The sequence below is a fragment of the Drosophila persimilis genome, unplaced genomic scaffold (genome assembly GCF_003286085.1).
Source record: "Drosophila persimilis strain 14011-0111.01,24,50 unplaced genomic scaffold, DperRS2 tig00000000-arrow-pilon, whole genome shotgun sequence".
Classification (NCBI taxonomy): domain Eukaryota; kingdom Metazoa; phylum Arthropoda; class Insecta; order Diptera; family Drosophilidae; genus Drosophila; species Drosophila persimilis.
The window spans coordinates 28,445,895-28,466,621 of NW_020825288.1; the positions used below are offsets into that span (position 1 = coordinate 28,445,895).

A 20,727-nucleotide genomic window follows, 5' to 3' on the forward strand; every position below is an offset into this window, starting at 1 on the left:
CGCTCTCAAATCGTACGTGTATGTGTATAATAATTACGTGTATAATTTATTCCAATGGATTGGATTTAAACCCTTTTCGCTCATTCACTTTCAAACAATTTCTATTTGGCGCGCACCACTCGTATCCAGTAGATAGTATCGATGACCGAACTTGAATCGGGTAATCATTTAACCGGTATATTCAGAAACTCACTTACGTTGGAACTGTTTTTTGTTGACTTTTTGATTACAGCTTGTTTTAGACACAATAAAATACGAAATAGTTTTTAAAAGTAGCTAATATTGTAGAACAATTATTCATCAATGGCCTTAAATTATGTGGGCAGAGCTAAGGGTTTTAGTTAGTCAGCATTATTCAACGGAATTTCAAAATTGAGCAATAGGAACGATTTTTATCGTTACGTTTTATTACGTTTTATTTGTTTGACCATTTTCGTAAAAGCCTTTTTTTAGGCAAAATCCAATAAAACATATGTGTCAAATAAACCAGCCAAGTATAAAATTGGTTAATAAAACGGATAAAATTATGTGGACGTGGCTAAATGTTCGATCTATCTAGTAATATTTGACGGAATATCAAAATTGAGCAATATGGTTGGCAATCCTTGACGGAGAACGATTAACCTATTATAAGCCAAGGGGGTATTTCCATTTTCCACGGAAAATAATGCAAATTTAATAATTTTAGCGCAGTTCAGGTGAAAGTTTGCGAGGTTATTTTTAAGTTCAGAGGAAAGATGGCATGAATCTACAAGAAGAATTTACAATCGTTAATATTTACAACAAGTCGTTGAACTGTTTAAATAAGGGGGGCTTAGGTGGGCCAAGTTAGTTTTTTCATCGGCAGCCTGGCGGGCATCGATAATAAATCGACGTTTCTCCAGCTCTAACAACGTGCCGCTGCCTGCTGTCTGCTTGGAAATTGATTGTTTTAAACGACTTTAACTTGAAAACGGCAAATACTATCACATAAAAATGGTAAGTCATCCTGTAAATAGCCACCCGATGGCCTTCGGTGGTAGAAATATGCATTTGCTGTGGGATAGCATGCGAATGTAAACATAACCTGCAAAGAAGCTTCTGGCAAAAGCCGACATCTGGCGCTGACTAATGATGAGATTTATTTGGATTCTGTTTTTAGCAACCGCAAATTGTGCTCCTGAAGGAAGGTACGGACACGTCGCAGGGTAGGCCCCAGCTGGTGTCCAACATCAATGCCTGCCAGATGATTGTGGATGCCGTGCGGACCACTCTGGGTCCCCGGGGTATGGACAAGCTAATTGTCAATGCCCAGGGCAAGGCGACCATCTCGAATGATGGCGCCACCATCATGAAGCTCCTGGAGATTATACATCCGGCCGCCAAGACCCTCGTCGACATAGCCAAGTCACAAGACGCCGAGGTAAAAATTCGAAATGGCCCGAAATGAAAATTTAGGCACGTGACTCACCTTGTTTCCATTTTGTTTTCTCTGGTAGGTGGGTGATGGTACCACTTCGGTGGTGTTGCTGGCCGGTGAGTTCCTCAAGCAGGTGAAACCGTTCGTTGAGGAGGGTGTCCATGCGCGCATCATTATCAAGGCCATCCGAAAGTCTCTGCAGCTGTGCATGGACAAAATCAACGAAATGGCCGTGCGCATTGAGAAGCAGTCGAAGGAGGAACAGCGTACTCTGCTGGAGAAATGCGCTGCCACAGCCATGTCTTCCAAGCTGATCCATCAGCAGAAGGATTTCTTTGCCCGCATCGTTGTGGATGCTGTGCTCTCGCTGGATGAGCTGCTGCCACTGAACATGATTGGCATCAAGAAGGTCACCGGCGGTTCGCTGGAGGAGTCCCAACTGGTCTCTGGCGTGGCCTTCAAGAAGACCTTCTCATATGCCGGCTTCGAGATGGCCCCCAAGTCGTATGCACCCTGCAAGATTGCCTTGCTGAACATCGAACTGGAGCTGAAGGCAGAGCGCGACAATGCCGAGGTTCGTGTGGACAATGTCCGGGAGTATCAGAAGATCGTTGATGCCGAATGGCAGATTCTGTACAACAAATTGGCCAAAATTGTCGAGTCCGGTGCCAATGTGGTGCTGTCCAAGCTGGCCATTGGCGATGTGGCCACACAGTATTTCGCAGATCGCGACATTTTCTGCGCTGGTCGTGTCCCCGAAGAGGATCTCAAGCGCACAATGAAGGCCTGCGGCGGTGCTGTGATGACCACAGCCAATGACATCAAGGCCGATGTCCTCGGTCTCTGCGAGACCTTTAAGGAGGTTCAGGTGGGCGGTGAGCGCTTCAATTTGTTCCAGGGTAAGTCGTGCTCTCACTACTAAAAGAAGTCGTTTGCTTAAAGGGTTCTCTGTTTTCGGGCAGGTTGTCCCAATGCCAAGACAAGCACATTGATCCTGCGCGGCGGTGCCGAGCAGTTCCTCGAGGAGACTGAACGTTCGCTGCACGATGCCATTATGATTGTGCGTCGCACCATCAAACACGATTCGGTTGTGGCTGGCGGTGGTGCCATTGAAATGGAACTCTCCCGGCTGCTGCGCGACTACTCGCGTACAATTGCTGGCAAGGAGCAGCTGCTGATTGCAGCCATTGCCAAGGGACTGGAGATCATACCGCGCCAATTGTGCGACAATGCCGGCTTCGATGCCACCAACATTCTGAACAAGCTGCGCCAGAAGCACTCTCTTGGTGAGTACAGATCAGATGCAATTTATAGACAATATTTGGGGCTTTATAGTATTTAATCTTTAATCTGTTTATACAATGAAATGTGGAGGTTCTACTTTTTGAGCTGCTCGTGCCACAGGCGGAAGCAGGGATCTTGGCACAGACCTGGCTTGTCCGGGCAACTGTTGCACATGTATTTGCTGTACTGCAGCATGCCACCTTTGTGGCAGTAGCGACAATTCTTTCGTGCTGGCTTACCATTCTGGCGTATAAGGATCGGGTCATGTCGTATGGTAGTGATTAACTTCATCTCCGGGATCGCCGTCACCTTCTTGATCTTCTCGGGTACTTCGGCTTTGTTTGGGCTCGTGGCAGCAACAGTTGGCTCCGTGCCCGCCGTCTCCAACCTCAGCAGCGACCGAATGATTGCCACACGAAATTCGGGATAGTTTTTATACTTCAGTGTGCCATCTCCTCCTCGCGGCAGTGGGGTATTGTTCTGATACAGCAGATACGAGTTGTAGACAATCATATTGAGCAGAAAGATGGCCAGTTTTTTGTCCGACTGCAGGCCCTGGCAAGTCGGCTGATACTCAATCAATTGCTGTCTAGTGTTGTTGGCCGGCCGCAATTGCCGGTCTATCTCCTGGATGAGCTTCGGTCGGGCATTTGTCTTTTGCATGGACATCTCTTTCGAATAGATGGCCAGACAATCGGAGCTAAAGAAGTACAAACTCTTCTCGCGACGCCGCCACTTGCCCATCATCAATGGGGGAGTGGCATACCACATGGCAATGCTGTTCGATGTCAGCTGCTGATGCACCAAGGCCTTGCTGTTGCCATACCTATTCCTGTCCAGCAGTCCAGTGCAATAGGTGTTCACTTTGGACAGCTCAAAGGCAAGGCCATAGCTGCCATAGAACTTGGACGCGTAAACAGTTCGTCCCTCCTGATGATCCTCCACCAGCTTCAGGGCCAGTTCATTTCGGTGCTCCACCAACTGTCGGGAATTACGAACCCAGGAGCCTGCTTTCTCTCGCAGCACAATCTCTGGGAGAACTTTAATGACCAGGCCGCTCTGCTCCGTAAGCATGTGTAGAAGGAACGCATTGCTGCGGAATTTGTGCGCCAAATCCTGATTGTAGCTGAATCTGCCCTTCCATAGGGTCACTGGGTCATTGAGCACCAGCTGCTGGCCGCAGACATACAGCTCCGCCATGCGTTCGTTGATGAATGCCAGCAATTTATTGTAATCCTCTCCATTGCTCTTCCCCTTCACATCGAGGGCATCGAAGTTGAGCCACTGCATCAGCTGGCGATAGCGTTCCAGGGTCATCTTCTCATTGAAACCAACAAATCCGTAGTGCGCTTTGTTGTTCCAGTAGTCGGAGAGCTCGCTCAGCTTCACATCACTCATGAGGAGGGAGAGGCCCACAAATGCTTCCATCTCCTCGGCGTGGGTCAGGTTCCCGCCATTGGCACGCATGTTGCAGCTCTTGGCCAGCGAGAAGAAGAACGTGCCCCGGTGGCCGAGGATCTGGTTGAAGTAGTGCTGGGGACCCATGTAGTTCTTGCCGCCTTTCAGGCCCGTCTGCTGCAACGGTGTGTTGAACTTGAAGAGCAGGCGAGTGCTGGACTGCTGCGTTGTCCACTCCGGATCATAGTCGTCCACTTCGTCTGCACGACAAGGGTTACATAAGTCAAGGGTGGAGTTGCTAGTGGAAGTGGGGAATACTGCTTACCTTGGGTAAAGATATCGGCCGCCTCGTAGTTTATCTCAGAGTAGCCGTCTTCGTCTGAGTCACTCTCCTGATTGTCCAGGTCGGGTCCGATTTGAGCTGGGGGCTGTGGACGGCCCGACGCCGCCATCTCCAGATGGAGCTCTGTCAAATCGGGCTTGATGTCGGCGCTGCTCAGGTCATAGTCGGCGAGCGCCGGGTACCCTCTGTCGAGCGGCTCCTTTTTAATGTCCACACTGTTGCGCTTTATCGGCGATCTGTGATCATCCTGGCGCGGCTTTAGCTGCTGCTTGCGCTTGCGTCCCGAGGTAGACATTTTGCTCGAAATATTACTTTTTTCAAATATAAATATCTCCAGAGTGCTCTCTGCTAACGCGTGTTTTCTCGCCCCTGCTTGCTCTTTCGCTCGACGCACATGTGGTATAGTGTGTGCTCTTTCGCACAACTGCATATTCGTGTGCGCGCGGGCATTGTCGGTGCTGCCACCATGTTTCAAATATTACTGTATATTCAAAAATAAAATTGCTTTTCTCGTTCCAGGTGGTCAGTGGTATGGCGTTGACATTACCAAGGAAGACATCTCCGACAACTTTGAGCAGTGCGTGTGGGAGCCATCGATTATCAAGATCAATGCCTTGACTGCTGCCGCCGAAGCCGCCTGCATGATTCTTTCCGTGGACGAGACAATAAAGAGCCCCAAGGCCGGCGAAGCTCCCATGGCGGGTGGTATGGGCCGCGGCATGGGCAGGCCCATGTAAATCAAGCAAGGAACACAATAGTACACGAACACTAATCATCCTCACATTCACTTGCATTTCTCTTCTAATTTAACACGTACACGTATTACTCGGTCATAGTTCGCATTGGCATATGCAGGATTTTCGCGTTGCACCCCTCAACAGCTAAATTAATCAACTGACCTCTCTGTATATGTTTAATAATAAAACAAAATTAAAACCTATTTTCATAACAAAAATTGTTGTTTAATTGGAACAGGGTGGCATCATTATCTCTTTTAAGGCCAAATGTGTGCGTATCAGCGTGCTGTAAGACGCAACATTGTATATGTTAGGGCCAACAGACCGCCATAGCAGCGTGCTGTAAAGCGCTGTCTTGTTTTTTTCCTGCGCTGCTAATTTAATTGTTGATATTAATAAATAATAAACCAAAATGGGAAATCACAAGGTACTTCGAACTGCTGGAGCCAATTTGCGGTACTCCATGTATGAGTTCATTGAAGCCGTACACAAGCGGACGATTATCTGGGAGCGCCGACACCCAAACTTCCATAACCGGGAACTTCGGGATCAGGCTTGGCAGCAAATTAGCCAAGAACTGTGCAAGAACTTTGCAACAGCCAGTGATGCCGAGAAGAACGAAATTGGTAAGACTACCCACAAGGAATCGTTGCAGGTGCTTTATGTTTATCAAATAATTGCAGTAAAAACCCTAATGAAGCGTTGGAAAAACACGCGCGACAGCTATTTGCGTGTGTACCGAATGCGACAGAGTGGCAAAGATGTGATGGTGCGGGCATCCTACATATACGAGCAAGAGCTAAGCTTTCTGCTGGATGTCAAGACTGAAACCGATGATGAAGAGGAGCCCCTAAAGGAGGAAACCAAATCGCCTTGCAAACAGAAGCGCATTTGCGCCCAAAGAACAGCTAAAAAGCGGCGATGCTCAGAGGAGAAAACAACCGATCTGCCGGCCGCCACAAACTCTTCATTGCCAAATAATCTGCATTCCTTGCTGGGCGATCTTAGCGGCACAGCAGATAACTCAACGCATCCAGAATGTGGTGCCACCCCCGCCAAGCGATCAGTCACTCCATTCTCAGGAGACTTCGCCAGCTTTACTAATGTCTCTGCACCAACTTCCGCCGCCCCAGATGCCGATCAGGCGTTCTTTGATAGCATTAAGCCGCATATGCAAAGAATGAATGCCGATCAAAAGCTCGACTTTCAAATAGAAGTATTAAAAATACTTCGCAATTTCAAGCCAAATTAAAACAGTAGCTATAGAAATAACCCATAAAATGTGTTTTTCTTATTTAAAATTTTTGCTGTTAGCAGCGAGGCAATATAACATTAGTATTACAGCACTTTTTGTACGCGTAACAGAGAACGTAATCGTTATCGGCTATCGACTCTTGGCATATACCGCGACATTTGAAATACTGTAATATTACTTGGGTACTCTACAAGGAATGGAATAAAGTATATATTTCTTTTAAGAAATGTAAAAAAGAGAAGATTTATTTATCACAATGGATCATAGTACAGAGTTTGGATATTGAAGGCATGTGGAAGGAGATCGTATCATAACTGTAATAGAAGGAATTTAATATAAATACCAATAAGATAAATGAAACCATTAAATCCCATATTCTTCCTCCCATTTCCTAATCCTTATCCCCACCTTTGGATCAAATCCAATCCTAATACATGCTTGTCACATGCAGCAATATTTTAGCAAAAACATAAACTGTCAAAAACACACATAAGCCATCGGATAGCCGGCCGTCCAAAGCGGTTCGACCAGTTTCGGTTTATAAATAAATATAAAAAAAGAGCTTAAACCTGTATACCTTGTCTCTTTTATGCCAATCGGGTTTCCTTTATGTATACCGATGATTTCTTCATGCCATGGTTTTTTTCTCACTGCAAAACTTACGTGCATACGAACATACATATGTATGTATATATGTATATTCATAAGTCGCCACTTCAGATTGCACCCTTTATAAAGGAAATCACTGTGAAAACCGTTAAGGCTTCCCCCCCGTTAAGTCAAAGAATTCTGATTTCGGTGTCGGCTTACAGGGGGAGAGTTCCAAGCTGTTCCCTATGTGACTGTTGACTCCCTATGTGGCAGGCGTAGGGTAACGGTAACTTTACCCTCTTAAACCGCCCTCAACTCCATATACCATCATTTCATACACATACATATATGCTGCGCTGTTAATAATTGTATTTTTAGTAGTCTCCCCCCATTCCATTTGCCACTCAACTGCTGCATATGGAAGAAGTAAGGATGATGGACGATTGTATTTCGTGGTTGTTTCGAGTTTCAGGAATTTCGAGACTACGATCGGGACCCGATCCGTTCTCGTTCTCGTTCCTGTTCCCTCCACTCACACCACATTAGACATGCCATGGCTCCGGCAGCTGTTGTTTCAGCATTTTAATGCTCCCTTAGCTCTGCGTCGTCGGCTACCTGCATACCCTCTCGTATATTAACGTATTCCCAGCGTGTGTAACGTATTTTCAATCCCATAGTCAGGGAGAGGGAGATTTAGGTCAGATGAATGCCCAAAACCCAACCCCTGGGCTGATGCCATGCATGGTCCCTATACCTGTAGCAATCCTGAGCGTTCTAGTGGAACCGAATAATAGGCAGGAAGTCCCTTTGATGGTTTTTATTTCTTTCAAGGGTCCCGACGACGGAGCGGCCGCCCTTGTCGCTGGTGCATCGATTGTATCTACCAATTGATGCTGGTCTTTGTTTGCTCTTCTGCTTGTGCCCTTATAACCTATGCACTACGATCTACAATGAATCTACGGGTGAAAATGTGTATGTGTGTAAGCCTATATCCAAATGAAATCTCAGGTTGTGTTCGAGTTCTCCAATAGAACCACCTGCGTGCTCTTATAGCTCGTCCAGGCGGTCTCCGCCCGCTGTAAATACTCGTTGATCTCCTGCCGCTTGCTATTCAGCTCGTACTTCTCCAGGGCCAGCTTGAGGAGTACATATTCCAGGGAACGAATACCCCCATAGTTGGCGGGCTCCCTTAGGGCATCCACTAGGATGACAAACTTCCGCAGGAGCTCCACAAGTTGTCCAAAGTTTGAGAGGTTCTCAAGCGTGGCATCCACTTCGTTGACGTAGCGCAGGCTCTGCTTCAGACGGATGGCCAGATCGTTGCTACGACCCACCAGGGGAGCCAACTCTACGTTGAGCTGCTGTACCGCCCGCCTGGCCTCCACCACCTTCTGCACAGTCGCCTCATTGTATTGCTCCTGATCTGTCCACTGGCTGATGGGTGACTTTGTCGTTGGCTCATTGTCTATCACGGATATTTGATTGTTCTCCACAAGGATGGTTTTGTTGATGGTCTCGTCCTGGCCGTTGGCCGGCTGCTTAACATGGAAGTCCAGCGTGAAGTGAAACCGCACATTCGCCTGCAAGAGATCGTCATATTAGACTGGCTAGATCCGAATGGTAGAAAGTAGAGTGTCCTGCCTGAACCAAGGAAAATGTGCACACGATCAGCCAAATGCTGGCTGCCACAACAGCCACAGAGAGCGACATCTTGCTGGGAGACTGGGAATTGTTTGACTGGAGTCCCAGCATAGATCACACCACTAAATACAGATGATAGGAGGGCCCTTATCTGCCCCAAAGGTCACCAATGGCGGCTCATCATTATCAGTCGCTTGACCGATAAGCGAATTCATTCAATGAATGCCTGGCAGGCGATAGCCGTAGTGTGGGGAGCGTGCATGTTTTTTCTAGTCACGTGGTGGCTTAGATGAAAAGTATATATCATACTGGTACACCTAGGATTTCCAAGGGAACTACAGAGGGGGATAGGTACACAGGATTGTCTGCACAGAGAGCTTTACTGTACGTAAGAGTGTGTACATATGTACATACATACATATATACAAGCGCACGTGCAATTAACAATACAAAAATCGTATTGAAATCCATATAAAGCAAATAAAAGTCTTATAAGCGTTTTGTTTATTGTACGGGAGTTTGTTAAATTTACTCCGAAGCCAACCCGCATGGTTATTTCAGATTCATGAATCATCCACCTTTATTTTTCGGAACTCGTTCGTAGCCATTTCCGTTACGCGGTGCCATGAAATTGTTTGATTTTCGCAAGGGTTCAAAATATGCTAGCTTGGGATTTTTTCTTATCAAACCAAAGGGAAACAACAATTCCCAATCGCCCATTTCTGTGCTGTGTGAACGCGTGCAATAATAATTAAAATGTACACAGAACCACTATAGGCGATAAGGTGCCAACTGGCTATCACATCTAGGGAATACACACATCCATATGTATGTACATACATATGTACATGCGAAAGCAGAACAGGCGACTATGATAGGGGGCCAAGCGAAGAAAAGCATAAAACAAATAACAGGGAATCAATAATAGAAATTGCGCAGCAAATATAAAATTATTCCATAGCCTGACAAAAGCAACAAAAAAGAAAAATGAAAATAAAATAACCGTTGACACGAACGTTGCAGAATATACAGACATACAGACATACATACATACACACATGCAGATAGTACACTTATGGTAAAAATATTAAGTACTCATCCCTAAATGGAATTTCAACTGGCAAATCATATATGTATGTATGTACTATGTACTTAATGTATTTTTTCCCAACCCACCCTTTTACGCTTGAGCTGAGTTGTAACATTTCGACTCATTATTTATTTTCTTTTTATTTTCCACTAGGTTTTCTTGGTTTGATGTACATATTTATGTATTTTGTATGGAGTTCCTTGTTGGTTCTCGATAGGAATCTCAACCTACCAGATAACATCCCTATCAGCGTCGCTCTTTGAATTATTTTATTTTAAATTCAAGTGTTGGCTGAGTACTTATTATTTTGAGCATAAGTGTACATACCATACATATGTATGTACATATGTCATATGTGTTGACGCCTCATACATATGCACATTATGTATTCCATTTTATTTTTATACTTTTTTTATTTTGTTGAGCGTTTGCGTACTCGACTCGGGTCGTCGTCGGGGAGACCAACGCACAAAACTTGTAAATATGAACATCCATCTTTGGCGGGTATACATACATATGTATGTACATACGTATTTTGATGTACATATGTATTGTATATGTGTGTGAGCGCGTGTGGTATCTCTGCCTGTGTATGTATCTCACAGATACCAATTGCGTGGAAAAAACATCTACCAGACCCGAGATCCCCGGCCCTGTTCACGTCCCCGAGACGAGACCCAGTGGTGCACGCACACTTTTTGTTATTCCCCGTCTCGTTTTAATACCCTGGGCTTCTCAATAGCATGGCCGTCTTATTAAATTGGATTACTGTATCTAACATCCCTCTATGGGCGCACTATGCGGCTTAGAGGGACATCTACCTTCCTTTAACAATATTTTCAGCTTTCTGATTTTCTGATAAAAATTTTCTCAAAATAGCTGCCGTCCAGCTGAATAGTCGTGTCATGGTACAGGGTATCCTAGCTGTCGCAGCTCATATTTGATCACGCTTACTTGTTTTTGTCTTCAGCTTTTAGTTTTTGCTTTTGTTTTGCTTCTTTTTTCCCAGCAACAAAAATGCAAAAACTCTCGCAATCGAAAATCTAAGCGGACGTGCGAGCGAGAGGGAAGAGAAGCTTTTGCGTCGTCGTCGTTACTGTTGTGCAACGTATATTAAATAGTGGGGTGAGGCAGTGCCGCCAAATGCTTAGTTTGCATTTTACATTTCCTTCCTGCTCTTTCACGTGGCAAAAGCTTCATTGAAGGATGTTCGCCTGGCGAAAAGTGGGTGCTCTATCGGACTGCCATACCTTATATTTAATATACCTTAGTTTGTGCTCCTTTCCACATACAAACTCACTATCTCACACACATTTATCGTTCGCAATTAGCTTAAAGCAGCGCCATAAAAATAAAAGAGTAGCGCAACAGAAAGCAAAATAAAAACCAAATTGTTTACGCTTTTGATTCGCTTTAAGTTTGAGCACATACTGATGTACATATGTACATATGTATATGCTATGTTTGTATGTACAGGGGTGGTCTGAAATCATTTAAAAACAAAAAAATTAAACCGCTGCTTCGTGCTGTCTGTAAATCCAGTTTTCTTTTGCGACACCGATTATAAAGAAATAGAGACACAAAAAAAACCTAGAGAAGAAGGCTAGCTTGTGAGGCCGAGGCCTTTGTGGATACCCTTTCGATCCAACTTTCCCATGGCAGCTATGATAAAGTCACCCGTTTGGTTGGATTATGTCTCAAGATACTAAATGTTTTTTCTGCCAACTGCAATGTAGTCTTTATTGGTGTTCCGATCTTGTCGGTTTCTGCGCTCCAAACATCTTGTCTGATTCATCATACCCTCTGCAGCGGTATACAAAACAAAACACTATGTTGCTATGGGGAGGTGTGCGACAAAGGTGATGGAAGACACGTTCACCATTTGATAGTCGTCTCTTTTTTTCTTCGGGCAACCTCTAGAGAAACCTCCAACAATACTGCCCATACCAGAGTCCAATCCAAATGCTAGTTTATAGTGCGAATGAGTCATGATCATGTTTTTGCCCACTTACCTCTGAACTGAACCAGAAACTCTTTCAATCACTCTCTCTCGCCGCATCGCTCTCTCTTCCACTTTGGCCTGGGGGGGTGGTCGCTGTGCCGCCATCTGCATTTGTCGTTGAATATTGAAAATTTCCCAATCTCTTTGTTCATTTCTTTGGGGAATTGGGGGAAGGTGGGTGGTGGGATGGTAGGATGGTAGGAGCGGGGTATTGGGTCGGGGTTTAGGGTATTTTTGATGATGATCTCTTTGGGGGGACTTTTACATTGATTGTTTTTTTGATCGTTTAGGCAATTGTGTAATGATTTTTCTTAAGTTTTAACTTGACTTTGATGTATTCGGAGCTCGCCTATCGCTTCATATCTATATATATATATATGTATGTATGTATATATATATATATATATATATTTTGTTTGTTATATGTATGTATGTATCTATTATGTGTTATCTGTGGTGTAATAAAACCTTTAAACATTTATCGTTATCATGCTGGGCTTTCGTTTTGGTTTCTTGTGTAAGAATCTATAAAATGCTTAAATGTTGCGTATATAAATTTATCCAACTCACAATGACATATCGCACTTATCATACTGTTTGTCCTACCCCTACAGGCACATATCATCTATGTAGAATTAACATAGGAACAATCAGGATAGTGTGTTAGGCCACATAGAAACGAAAGGAAAGTGTTTTATTGCTTGTCGTGTTGTTTGTCGGCCTGCAGAGGATATTTACTCTTCGGCGCTATAAAGTTTCTCTATCATTTTATTTATTTGTGTGTAACTGTGGCTAGCTGCTCACATACGTATGTATGTATGTACTGCAGCTGCATATGTGTATACATGCTCGTATTTATGCATTTACTTGTACTCATTCGCTTAGGCTAGCGGTTTCTCTCTCGCTTGGAAATTGTGCAGCAAATCAAAGCCTGGAACATGTGAGAACAAACAACAGTGGAAGAAGGCTGGAATCTGGAAACTGGAATCTCGTGGGGAGCACATGGTGTACCAGAGGCGTGGGGTTTACAGTGGAGTAGCTTGGAGTAAAGGGGGGTTATTTGCCAATGAGCTCTGAAAAATGAATCGCCAACTAAAAAAGTAAACGGTTACAAAATGCAAATAAAAACACAAATTTGGGGTTTTTTTTTTTTGTTTAATCATACAAAGCTTTAACAAATTACTTCATAAAAGCCGTGTACAATTTTTTATTTTCTTTTTTTTTTGTTCTTCTATTGTTTTTTCTGTTGAATGGATTTGGTTTGTAAGGGTTTTTCTTTTGTTTTTCTCAAATGTTACAAGTTGACTTGGATTTAACACAATTCCAATATATTGCTTTTACAAATGTTTATCTCAGTGTAGTATTCACAGTTGTTTTTTCTTCTTCTTCAATATAGTTACAGTACTCTGGATCTTAACTCTACTGCTTCACAGCAGTGGTCCTCATTCATTCATGGGGTATTTTGTGTGTTTGGGGCATTTTTCTCTTTTCTTTTCTTATCTTTTTCCTTTCTTCATTTATCATTTGTTTATAATTTGTATATATACCAGGTTTAAAAATATAGCAAAGTATCACAAAAAATTGCAAATTAAATTGTAAATTAGATCAATGGAGAATTAAAACAAATATATATGCTGCGACGAATCTTCTGGCTTAAAAAAATGTGGGATAAAAATAATATTCGAACTCCAATAGAATAGTTTATTAATTTTTCGTCGATATGCTTTTAAATTAAAATGAATTTTCCTTCTTCTTCGTCTTCTTCTTCTTCAGGGGGGGCCGAACCGCAGCCGCTGCCTTGGAACACACGAGGGGGGGTGGGTACAAACGATGAGGGCCCGCACATCGTATAGAGCACGCTTTGATCTTGGCTGGGCTCCAACTTTTGAAATGGAAATTAATTTGTACTGATTGGTGTTGAAAAAGTTACCGAACCGTAACGCTTGTACCCCCCTGCCATCTCATTGATCCAAGGTGCGGCTTTGGCCATGGCTCCAAGTTTTGGTCTGTTTTGTTTTGTTTTGTATTATTATTATTATGGTTTTCTGTTTTATCTTTCTTCAATGAAATCCTGTTCTCTTCATAAATTGACGTCCAGTAAGTAACACTTAACAAAAAAATGCAAAATTCTGCGCAAGAATTCCAGATGGGATTCTTCTGAAAGGAGGGCGGGGGCGGGGGTTTGTCTGTGTGGTGTCTTGGGGGGCATGCCACGAGCACTGCTCGATCGCTCAAATACTCTAAGTAGTATATATGTATGTGTATGGGGGGGGGAAAGGGGTTTTGTGTGTAACTTGAAGATACAAGCCTTTAAAGCTACCAATATATGACAACTTGCTCAAGTAAACCTAAACAGTGCATGACTTTTTTTGGCTTTCAACATTTTTTAAAACTATCTCTCTCATCCTTCATCCTTCATCCTTCGTCGTCTCATCCTCATAATTTAGCTTCAGGAAGTTTTCTTTTTCAGTTAAAACAATATATAACTCAAATTATTATGGTGTTCATATTATTTAAGGGATGGTTTTCCTATCAATTTGGGAGTGGGGGGGTTTTGTTTAATTTTTGTTTTTGGCTTATCACTCGGTTGGCCAATTCATTTGGCAAAAACACTAATAACAAAACTCACGCGCTGCTGCTTGCCTGCCACAGCATATGGGTTATCATTCTCTTCTACGCAAAATACATATAACTTTTTGGGTTTTTAAGAGGTTTAGGAGATGGGGAGGAGGCGGGGGCGGGGATATGCTTAAATAATTTACATACATATTAAATGTTAACAATTAATAGTAATGCTAATAATGAAAATAAGGTACTGGGTTCAAGTGTTTCAGTATTGAGCATCAACGAATAGTTTTTTACATAAAAGTAGTTTCCTCTCCATTTCTCTCTCTTTCTCTTGTATCCCTTTTCGAGGGCGGGGATTGCAACTAATATATTTTTCTTGTATTGTGTTTCACAATCATTTCGTATCATTTCGGCTGTTTTTGGGCGCAAGATCAAATATATTTGTTTGGAAATAAATAAAATGTTTGCGCTACATATGATTTCTTATTCGCTTTTAGTTGATTTACAATTTTTTGATTGAAAACTTTTTTATTTTGAACATTTTTAGCATTGTTCTTCTCGATTTCTTCTCTATGTACAATTCAAGAATGTTTAAATTAAGAATTTTTGTTTTAAAGCCATTCGCAATTACAATTAAGAATTTACACATGTATGTAGAATAATTGAGGGATGGGGGAGGGGACTTTCTCTTTAAAACTAAATGGTAATGGAAGAGTCTCTAATAAAAGGTCAAGGGAATTACAATAAATGGGGGTGGGTGGGGATTTCGGGATCACACTATATATCTTAATGAATAGAAGGGGGATTTGTAGGCAAGTTTGAATGCATTTTGCGCTGCTGCTGCTGCTGCTGCTGCTCTGCGGCGGCTACTGCTGCTAGTACTTGGATGCAACGCTGCCTCTGTGTGTAGATGCAACGCTGCTTCTGCTTCTGCCGGCTGCTGCGTTGCGTTGCGTTGAGTTTTTGTCGTTGAGTTTTTGTTTTTGTTGAATTAGTCTTTTTTGCGATTTGGTGGGTATACGATTTGTAGTATTATTATTTTAGTTATTATTATATCATTTATGTATCATTCATTTATTTATTGTTTTGTTTGTATTATTTTATTATATGCGTATCAATCTCTCGAATATACTTCTGCCATCTTTCTTCTTATTCTTCTTCTTCTTCTTTAATTCTCATCAACATTTAAGGTACGTTGCACATTTTGTCCGCTTTTTTTAGGGGTGGATAAACATAAACTGTACTGTTATGCTGCGCTTCTAGCGTCCATTTTTTGAGTTTGTTTTGTTTTTGTTTTGAATTACTCATAAATATTATTTATAGTCTTACTTATCAATTAGTTTTCAAGTCTATTTGCGTATCACCTTTAAAACAATGTTCAGTTGTGTGAAGTATCCGTTGTTAGACATATATAATATAAGTTCTTCCATCTTCCATCCTTCCACGATACGATCCAGCCATCTCATCTCTCGTATCCATCGTGCATTACATCCCATACTCATATCTTTATCATCGTTTCCCTCTGTTTAGCCAAGCCATCCATCCATCTATCCATCCATCCGTCCGTCCGTGTCGTACGTTCGTTCGTTTGTTAGTCTGTGGGTTTTCCTTTCGCATTTGAATATTGGCCTTTATAAAGTTTTGTATATTGAAGTTGACACCTTTTTTTTTTTGCTGTAGCTGTAGCTGTTTTTGGGGAAGGTCTATGGGGTTGTTGTAGCGTGGAATTTTGCATCTTTTTTGTTGGTTTTGTTTTGTTTTGTTTTGTTTCTTTGTTCTCTTGTCGTTGTTGTTGTAGAAGTTGTTTTTGTTGTGTGAGGACAGTATTTTTGTGTGTGGTTTTAATCTTCAGTTTTCCCTTGAAATTCTCTGGTTTTTTGTTGTTGGTTTTTTTTTCGTATAGCTTCTCTCAATTTTTACTGCTTTTGTTTAATGATACACACTTTTTGAGATCACAAACATTACTCATTTTTTTGTTTTGCAATTTTTTTCATTTTTTTGGTTTAAAAAAGTTCAAAGTTTCGATTGAAATGTTTTCGCTTTTTTTAGGTTTTTTTTAAGGTTTTTTCTTTTTGCATTTTTTATAATTTTGTTTTTGTTTTTTTTTTTTTTGTATTTTCTCTTGTTTTACATGTTTTCTTTATTTCTCATTGACGGGTTCTGGGTCCACCATTTTCAATCCATTTCGTCGGTTTTATCGCCTCGTATGTGTTCGTTCGTTGATCCTTAACGCCTGATCCTTCCTTCTGCTCCTGCTCCTGCTTTTGCCACCTGTTACGACTGCACATTGAGCAGCAGCTTCAGATTGTGCGTGTCAAAGTCGTCGAGGAGATTGCGCTTCGAGGACTTTCCTCCCAGATGGAACCTGGGGCTCGACAAATACTCGCCGCCACTTCGCATCAGGCTCTGCAGGGCCGGACCAGCGCTGCTGGCCAGCTTCTCCTCGGACTTGGACAGCGTCCAGTGCTGCGGCGGTTTTGGCAGCGCCGTTGGTGCTGGTGCGTCGAAGCACTTGCTGCCAGCGAAATGCGTCAATGCGGTGGGTATGAGGGGGTGCTGCTGCTGGGGCGATGCACCGAAGGCGCCAATGGTGGGTGGACTCTTGCGCTGCTTGCGCGCCGATCCGCCGTTGATGGCCATTGGGGGGGAGAATCCGCCGCCCAGAATTGTCGCCGGTGACTGACGCACCACCATTCCCATTCCCTGTGGAGACCTGCCGCCGTTGCGCTTGCTGGCGCTACCGTTGTTGTTGGCAAAGAAGAAGGCTCCTCCGCCTCCTCCACCGCCGGTCTGCTGTGGCGACTGTCGCTGCTGCGGCTGCTGTTGCTGGCGGCTACGCTGGGCGCCTCCCGCCGACTGGGACTGCTGTTGCCGCTGCTGGCGGCTATTGGGCGTTGTGGTGGTGCTGCTGCTGGTGGACAGGGCGGACAGGCCAAGGCCGGAACAGGTTGTGGGGGATGCGGCAGCGCTCAGGGATTGCTGATGGAAGTGGCTATTGATATTTGTACTGCTGGCAATACTGTTGGAATGTGCAGTTACCAAGGGTGTTGTGGGTGCGGATGCGGTGGATGTCGGTGATGGGGTTGCGGATGCGGATGGGGACGCAGCAGATCCTGCGGCGCCCTTTTTCAATCGTATGGCCTTGGTGGCCGATGCTGTTGTCATTCTGATGTTGTTCCTAACGCTATTGTGCGAGTATGTCATAGTAATTCCGTCGTTTTCTCTTCCTTGATCTGATCTTAACTTTCTTCTCTCCTCTTCTCCTCTTCTCTTCGTCTCTTTTCTCCTTGAGAGCTCTACCAAGCGCGTTCTTTCTTCTACTTATTTCTCTCTCTCTTCTCTTTCCTCTTTAAAATTTCTGCTGTTTTGCCTTTTTTGTTTTTGGTTATTTCGCTAAATTAATGCTTAACGTTAAATATCACACGCACTTAAATCAATTTATATTTTTTATAAATCGAAACCAAACTCGGGGAGTAGGGGGGCCTCTTGCTCTCTTAAACAAATGCCACGTGTTGTAATTGTTGATATTTTCAGCTGCTTCTTTGGGTCTTTGGTTGTTGTTGATTACTCTCTGACTGCTGCTTCTCCCTCTCTCTCTCTCCACTGTTCTCTCTCGATCTCCAAATCGACGAATCGATCTGCAAGATCTAGGGCGAGCAACGGGCGGCTGGGCACGTAGGCGCTATTCTCCGTCCGGTTTGCGTCTCGTTTTTCTTATGTACAATTCTCTGTTATTTACTTTAATGTAGTTTAACTTTTGTAACGTTATGTATTGTTATCAGTCTGTTGAATTATCTCTGTTATTCTGTTTAAGCTAATCCTTAGCTATAATTTTGCAAACTCCTTTTTCCAAAAACTGATTTCCACCGCTTTTTCTCCTGATGCTGCTGCTGCTGGTTCGGGACTGGTCCTGTTTTTGGGAAAAATGAAATAAAAGCGAACGAGACTTTGAGCAAAAGAAAAAAAATATATGTATAGAAAAGAAGGAATAACGGGGAGAGAGTAAAGTTCCCCATTGGAAAGACTTCCAATATAGACGGCAACCTGTAGGAGGGACTGTCAACATCGTAATCTGTATAAACATATGTGAGTATGTGTGTGTGTGTGCCATTTACGTCAACAAAAGCTACATACGTACGTATTTGCTTAGCTATTGTATATTTCCCCGCCCCACAAAACAAGTCTGAGGACTTCAATGAGCGCGCTCATGCATACACTCTCAATCCCACTCGCACTCATACCGATAACCCATACAATTGCGACTTACTTTTTCTGCTGTAGACCTCCTCTTCACACGAATGTGCTGATGCTGCTAGTGCTATCTCGCTTGCTCCACTACGGGTTTCCACTGTATAGTATATGTATACGTGTGTGTCGCAGCTATCGATTTTCTCGCTCTGCAGGCTGCGGGGATTTTCTTAGCCACTTTTGTTATACAGATTTCAATTATACAAAACGGTTTTGAATTTTCGTTTTTTTGGATTAAAAGTTGCCTTGATTTTGTTTGTTGGTTCACATTAAAATGTTACGGAAATGTTGGTTTGGTTTTGTTGATTTTCTCAGATTTTGATGAGGGGCTTTTTCGCTGAATGTGTGTGTGTGTATGTGTTTTTGTGTATGTATTGTAAAATCACTTTCAAAATGGCGACGGGCTGGCTTCGTATTTATTTATATGTAATTCCGCTTAAAGCTTTCTCTTCACTTACAGACAAAGGCTCAAAAAAATCACACTTTCAACTGATTCGGATTTTTGTTAAACTCTTTTATGTACACCACCGTCTATTACGCAGCGTTCTTTAGTTTTCCAATTTTTTTGTGTGGTTGTTTTTTATTTTTGCTCGCAAAGTACCCCGTTTTTCTTTGTGTGTGTGCGGTTAGCTTCACTCGTTGTACTTTGACGCGTATTAAAATATTAAACGTTACACATATATATTTGATTTATATCACTTAAATTAAAGACATTTACAATATATAATTACATATATATATTTTTGTAGCAGAAATTTTAATCAATATTTAACTTTATCTTCTTCGATTCTTGGCGCATCGGTACGCTCTCTTCAAATTTTCCACCATGACTATTGCGGTTCTTTCAGGGGTGCTTCGTATTTATAGCGAGCGGCTTAACCCACCCAGCCCCCTATATTTTAACAGTTGAACGACTTGAGGTAAACCGCGGAAAACATACTTTTTGCGAGATCTTCTCGTACGCACATAGTTTCTATTTACGTAAAAAAAATAATTATCAGGATATCTTTCTACACGTAAATTCTTAAAATTTAAACATTTTCCTGGAGTGTGTTTTAATACCCTCTGGTCGACAACGGGTTAATCACTTGCGGTCCCTGGCAGGTAATCATATTCCTCGATTTTGATATTCGATTTGATATTACTAGCTAGCCAGGACTTCCATACCTGAAAACATAGTTTTATGCGAATGATAGATCAATTTTCTACAAGATGAACTGGTTTATAACTAATGCATTTTATTGAATTTTGTCTAAAAAGAGTTTTAGCGAAGAAGGTCAAGCAATTAAAACGTAGGTGAGTTAACGTTCTCATTGCTCGATTTTGATATTCCGTTGAATAATGCTGATTAACTAAAACCATTAGCTCTGCCCATATAATTTTATGCCATTAGTGAATAAATTTTCTGCAAGATTAACTGCCTTTAAGTACTGCTTTTTATTGTATTGAGTATAAAACGAAAAACAGTGGCAATGTAGGTGAGTATGGAATGTCACGACATTTCGTACATGCTGACTTGTTGCTTGTCAACCAAATATGCTCTTTTGTATACCCTAATAAAGACCTTTTCTCAGATTGATATGCTTTAGACCTATTTATGCATTTGATTAGTTTCCTAGATATATTTATGTATATCCTGATCCTGAGACCATTCTTGGTAAATTGTTATATTGACTGACTAGTTTTTGCATATATTGGAGCCTGAGATGACAAACATTTCCTCAATTCTATAATATCCTTTTCCGTAGGGTATCCGTGCCCATGTTGCTCGCAACAAACGCTCATAAAAATTTGATGCTGAGAACGGTAAAAGTGGAATGAGTCTCATTGTTGCTACCCGATTCAAAGAGAACGAAAAGAGGGTCATAGCCGATTTGAAGAGAGCCAATAACCGATTTGAATCGCGCGGGTACCTGAATTTGGTAGAAATACCTGGAATGGTCTGGAAACCCCAGTTCGCGCCTAATTTGAAAACAATACGGCCATAAAACAACATATGCAGTTTATAAAAGTTAATCGTTTTGTTTGTCTTCGAACTATGGAAATTATATTCGAGGGCAATAAACGTATTACTTGTACCATCAGGTTGAGGTGATAAAAACTATTTTCGTTCTCTCATAAAACATTATTTTTTGAGAGTTGGAAAGTTAGATAAATATTATGGGCCTAGT

At 42.5% G+C, this 20,727-nt stretch overlaps 5 protein-coding genes across 5 annotated transcripts; 2 read left to right on the top strand and 3 right to left on the bottom strand.

Moving 5' to 3' along the window:
• Positions 1-894: 894 nt before the first annotated feature.
• LOC6594283 (T-complex protein 1 subunit eta) lies at positions 895-5,364 on the top strand. Its single transcript, XM_002019573.2, has 5 exons — positions 895-978; positions 1,142-1,402; positions 1,479-2,298; positions 2,362-2,685; positions 4,944-5,364. The coding sequence occupies exons 1-5, from the start codon at positions 976-978 to the stop codon at positions 5,159-5,161; spliced, it is 1,626 nt and encodes a 541-aa protein (XP_002019609.2). The 5' UTR covers positions 895-975; the 3' UTR covers positions 5,162-5,364.
• On the bottom strand, positions 2,720-4,899 carry LOC6594284. Its single transcript, XM_002019574.2, has 2 exons — positions 4,407-4,899; positions 2,720-4,341 (listed from the first exon to the last, which is right to left on the bottom strand). The coding sequence occupies exons 1-2, from the start codon at positions 4,852-4,854 to the stop codon at positions 2,777-2,779; spliced, it is 2,013 nt and encodes a 670-aa protein (XP_002019610.2). The 5' UTR covers positions 4,855-4,899; the 3' UTR covers positions 2,720-2,776.
• A 173-nt stretch (positions 5,365-5,537) lies between the features above and the next one.
• LOC6594285 lies at positions 5,538-6,433 on the top strand. The gene is made up of 2 exons (XM_002019575.2): positions 5,538-5,787; positions 5,845-6,433. The coding sequence occupies exons 1-2, from the start codon at positions 5,574-5,576 to the stop codon at positions 6,411-6,413; spliced, it is 783 nt and encodes a 260-aa protein (XP_002019611.1). The 5' UTR covers positions 5,538-5,573; the 3' UTR covers positions 6,414-6,433.
• A 1,376-nt stretch (positions 6,434-7,809) lies between these two features.
• LOC6594286 lies at positions 7,810-8,732 on the bottom strand. The gene is made up of 2 exons (XM_026990240.1): positions 8,649-8,732; positions 7,810-8,587 (listed from the first exon to the last, which is right to left on the bottom strand). Exons 1-2 carry the CDS (start codon positions 8,715-8,717, stop codon positions 8,012-8,014), a joined length of 645 nt encoding a protein of 214 aa, XP_026846041.1. The 5' UTR covers positions 8,718-8,732; the 3' UTR covers positions 7,810-8,011.
• A 7,800-nt stretch (positions 8,733-16,532) lies between these two features.
• Positions 16,533-19,265, bottom strand: LOC6594287 (putative protein TPRXL). Its single transcript, XM_002019577.2, has 2 exons — positions 18,576-19,265; positions 16,533-18,218 (listed from the first exon to the last, which is right to left on the bottom strand). The coding sequence occupies exon 2, from the start codon at positions 17,510-17,512 to the stop codon at positions 16,583-16,585; it is 930 nt and encodes a 309-aa protein (XP_002019613.1). The 5' UTR covers positions 17,513-18,218; positions 18,576-19,265; the 3' UTR covers positions 16,533-16,582.
• Between the last annotated feature and the right edge of the window lie 1,462 nt (positions 19,266-20,727).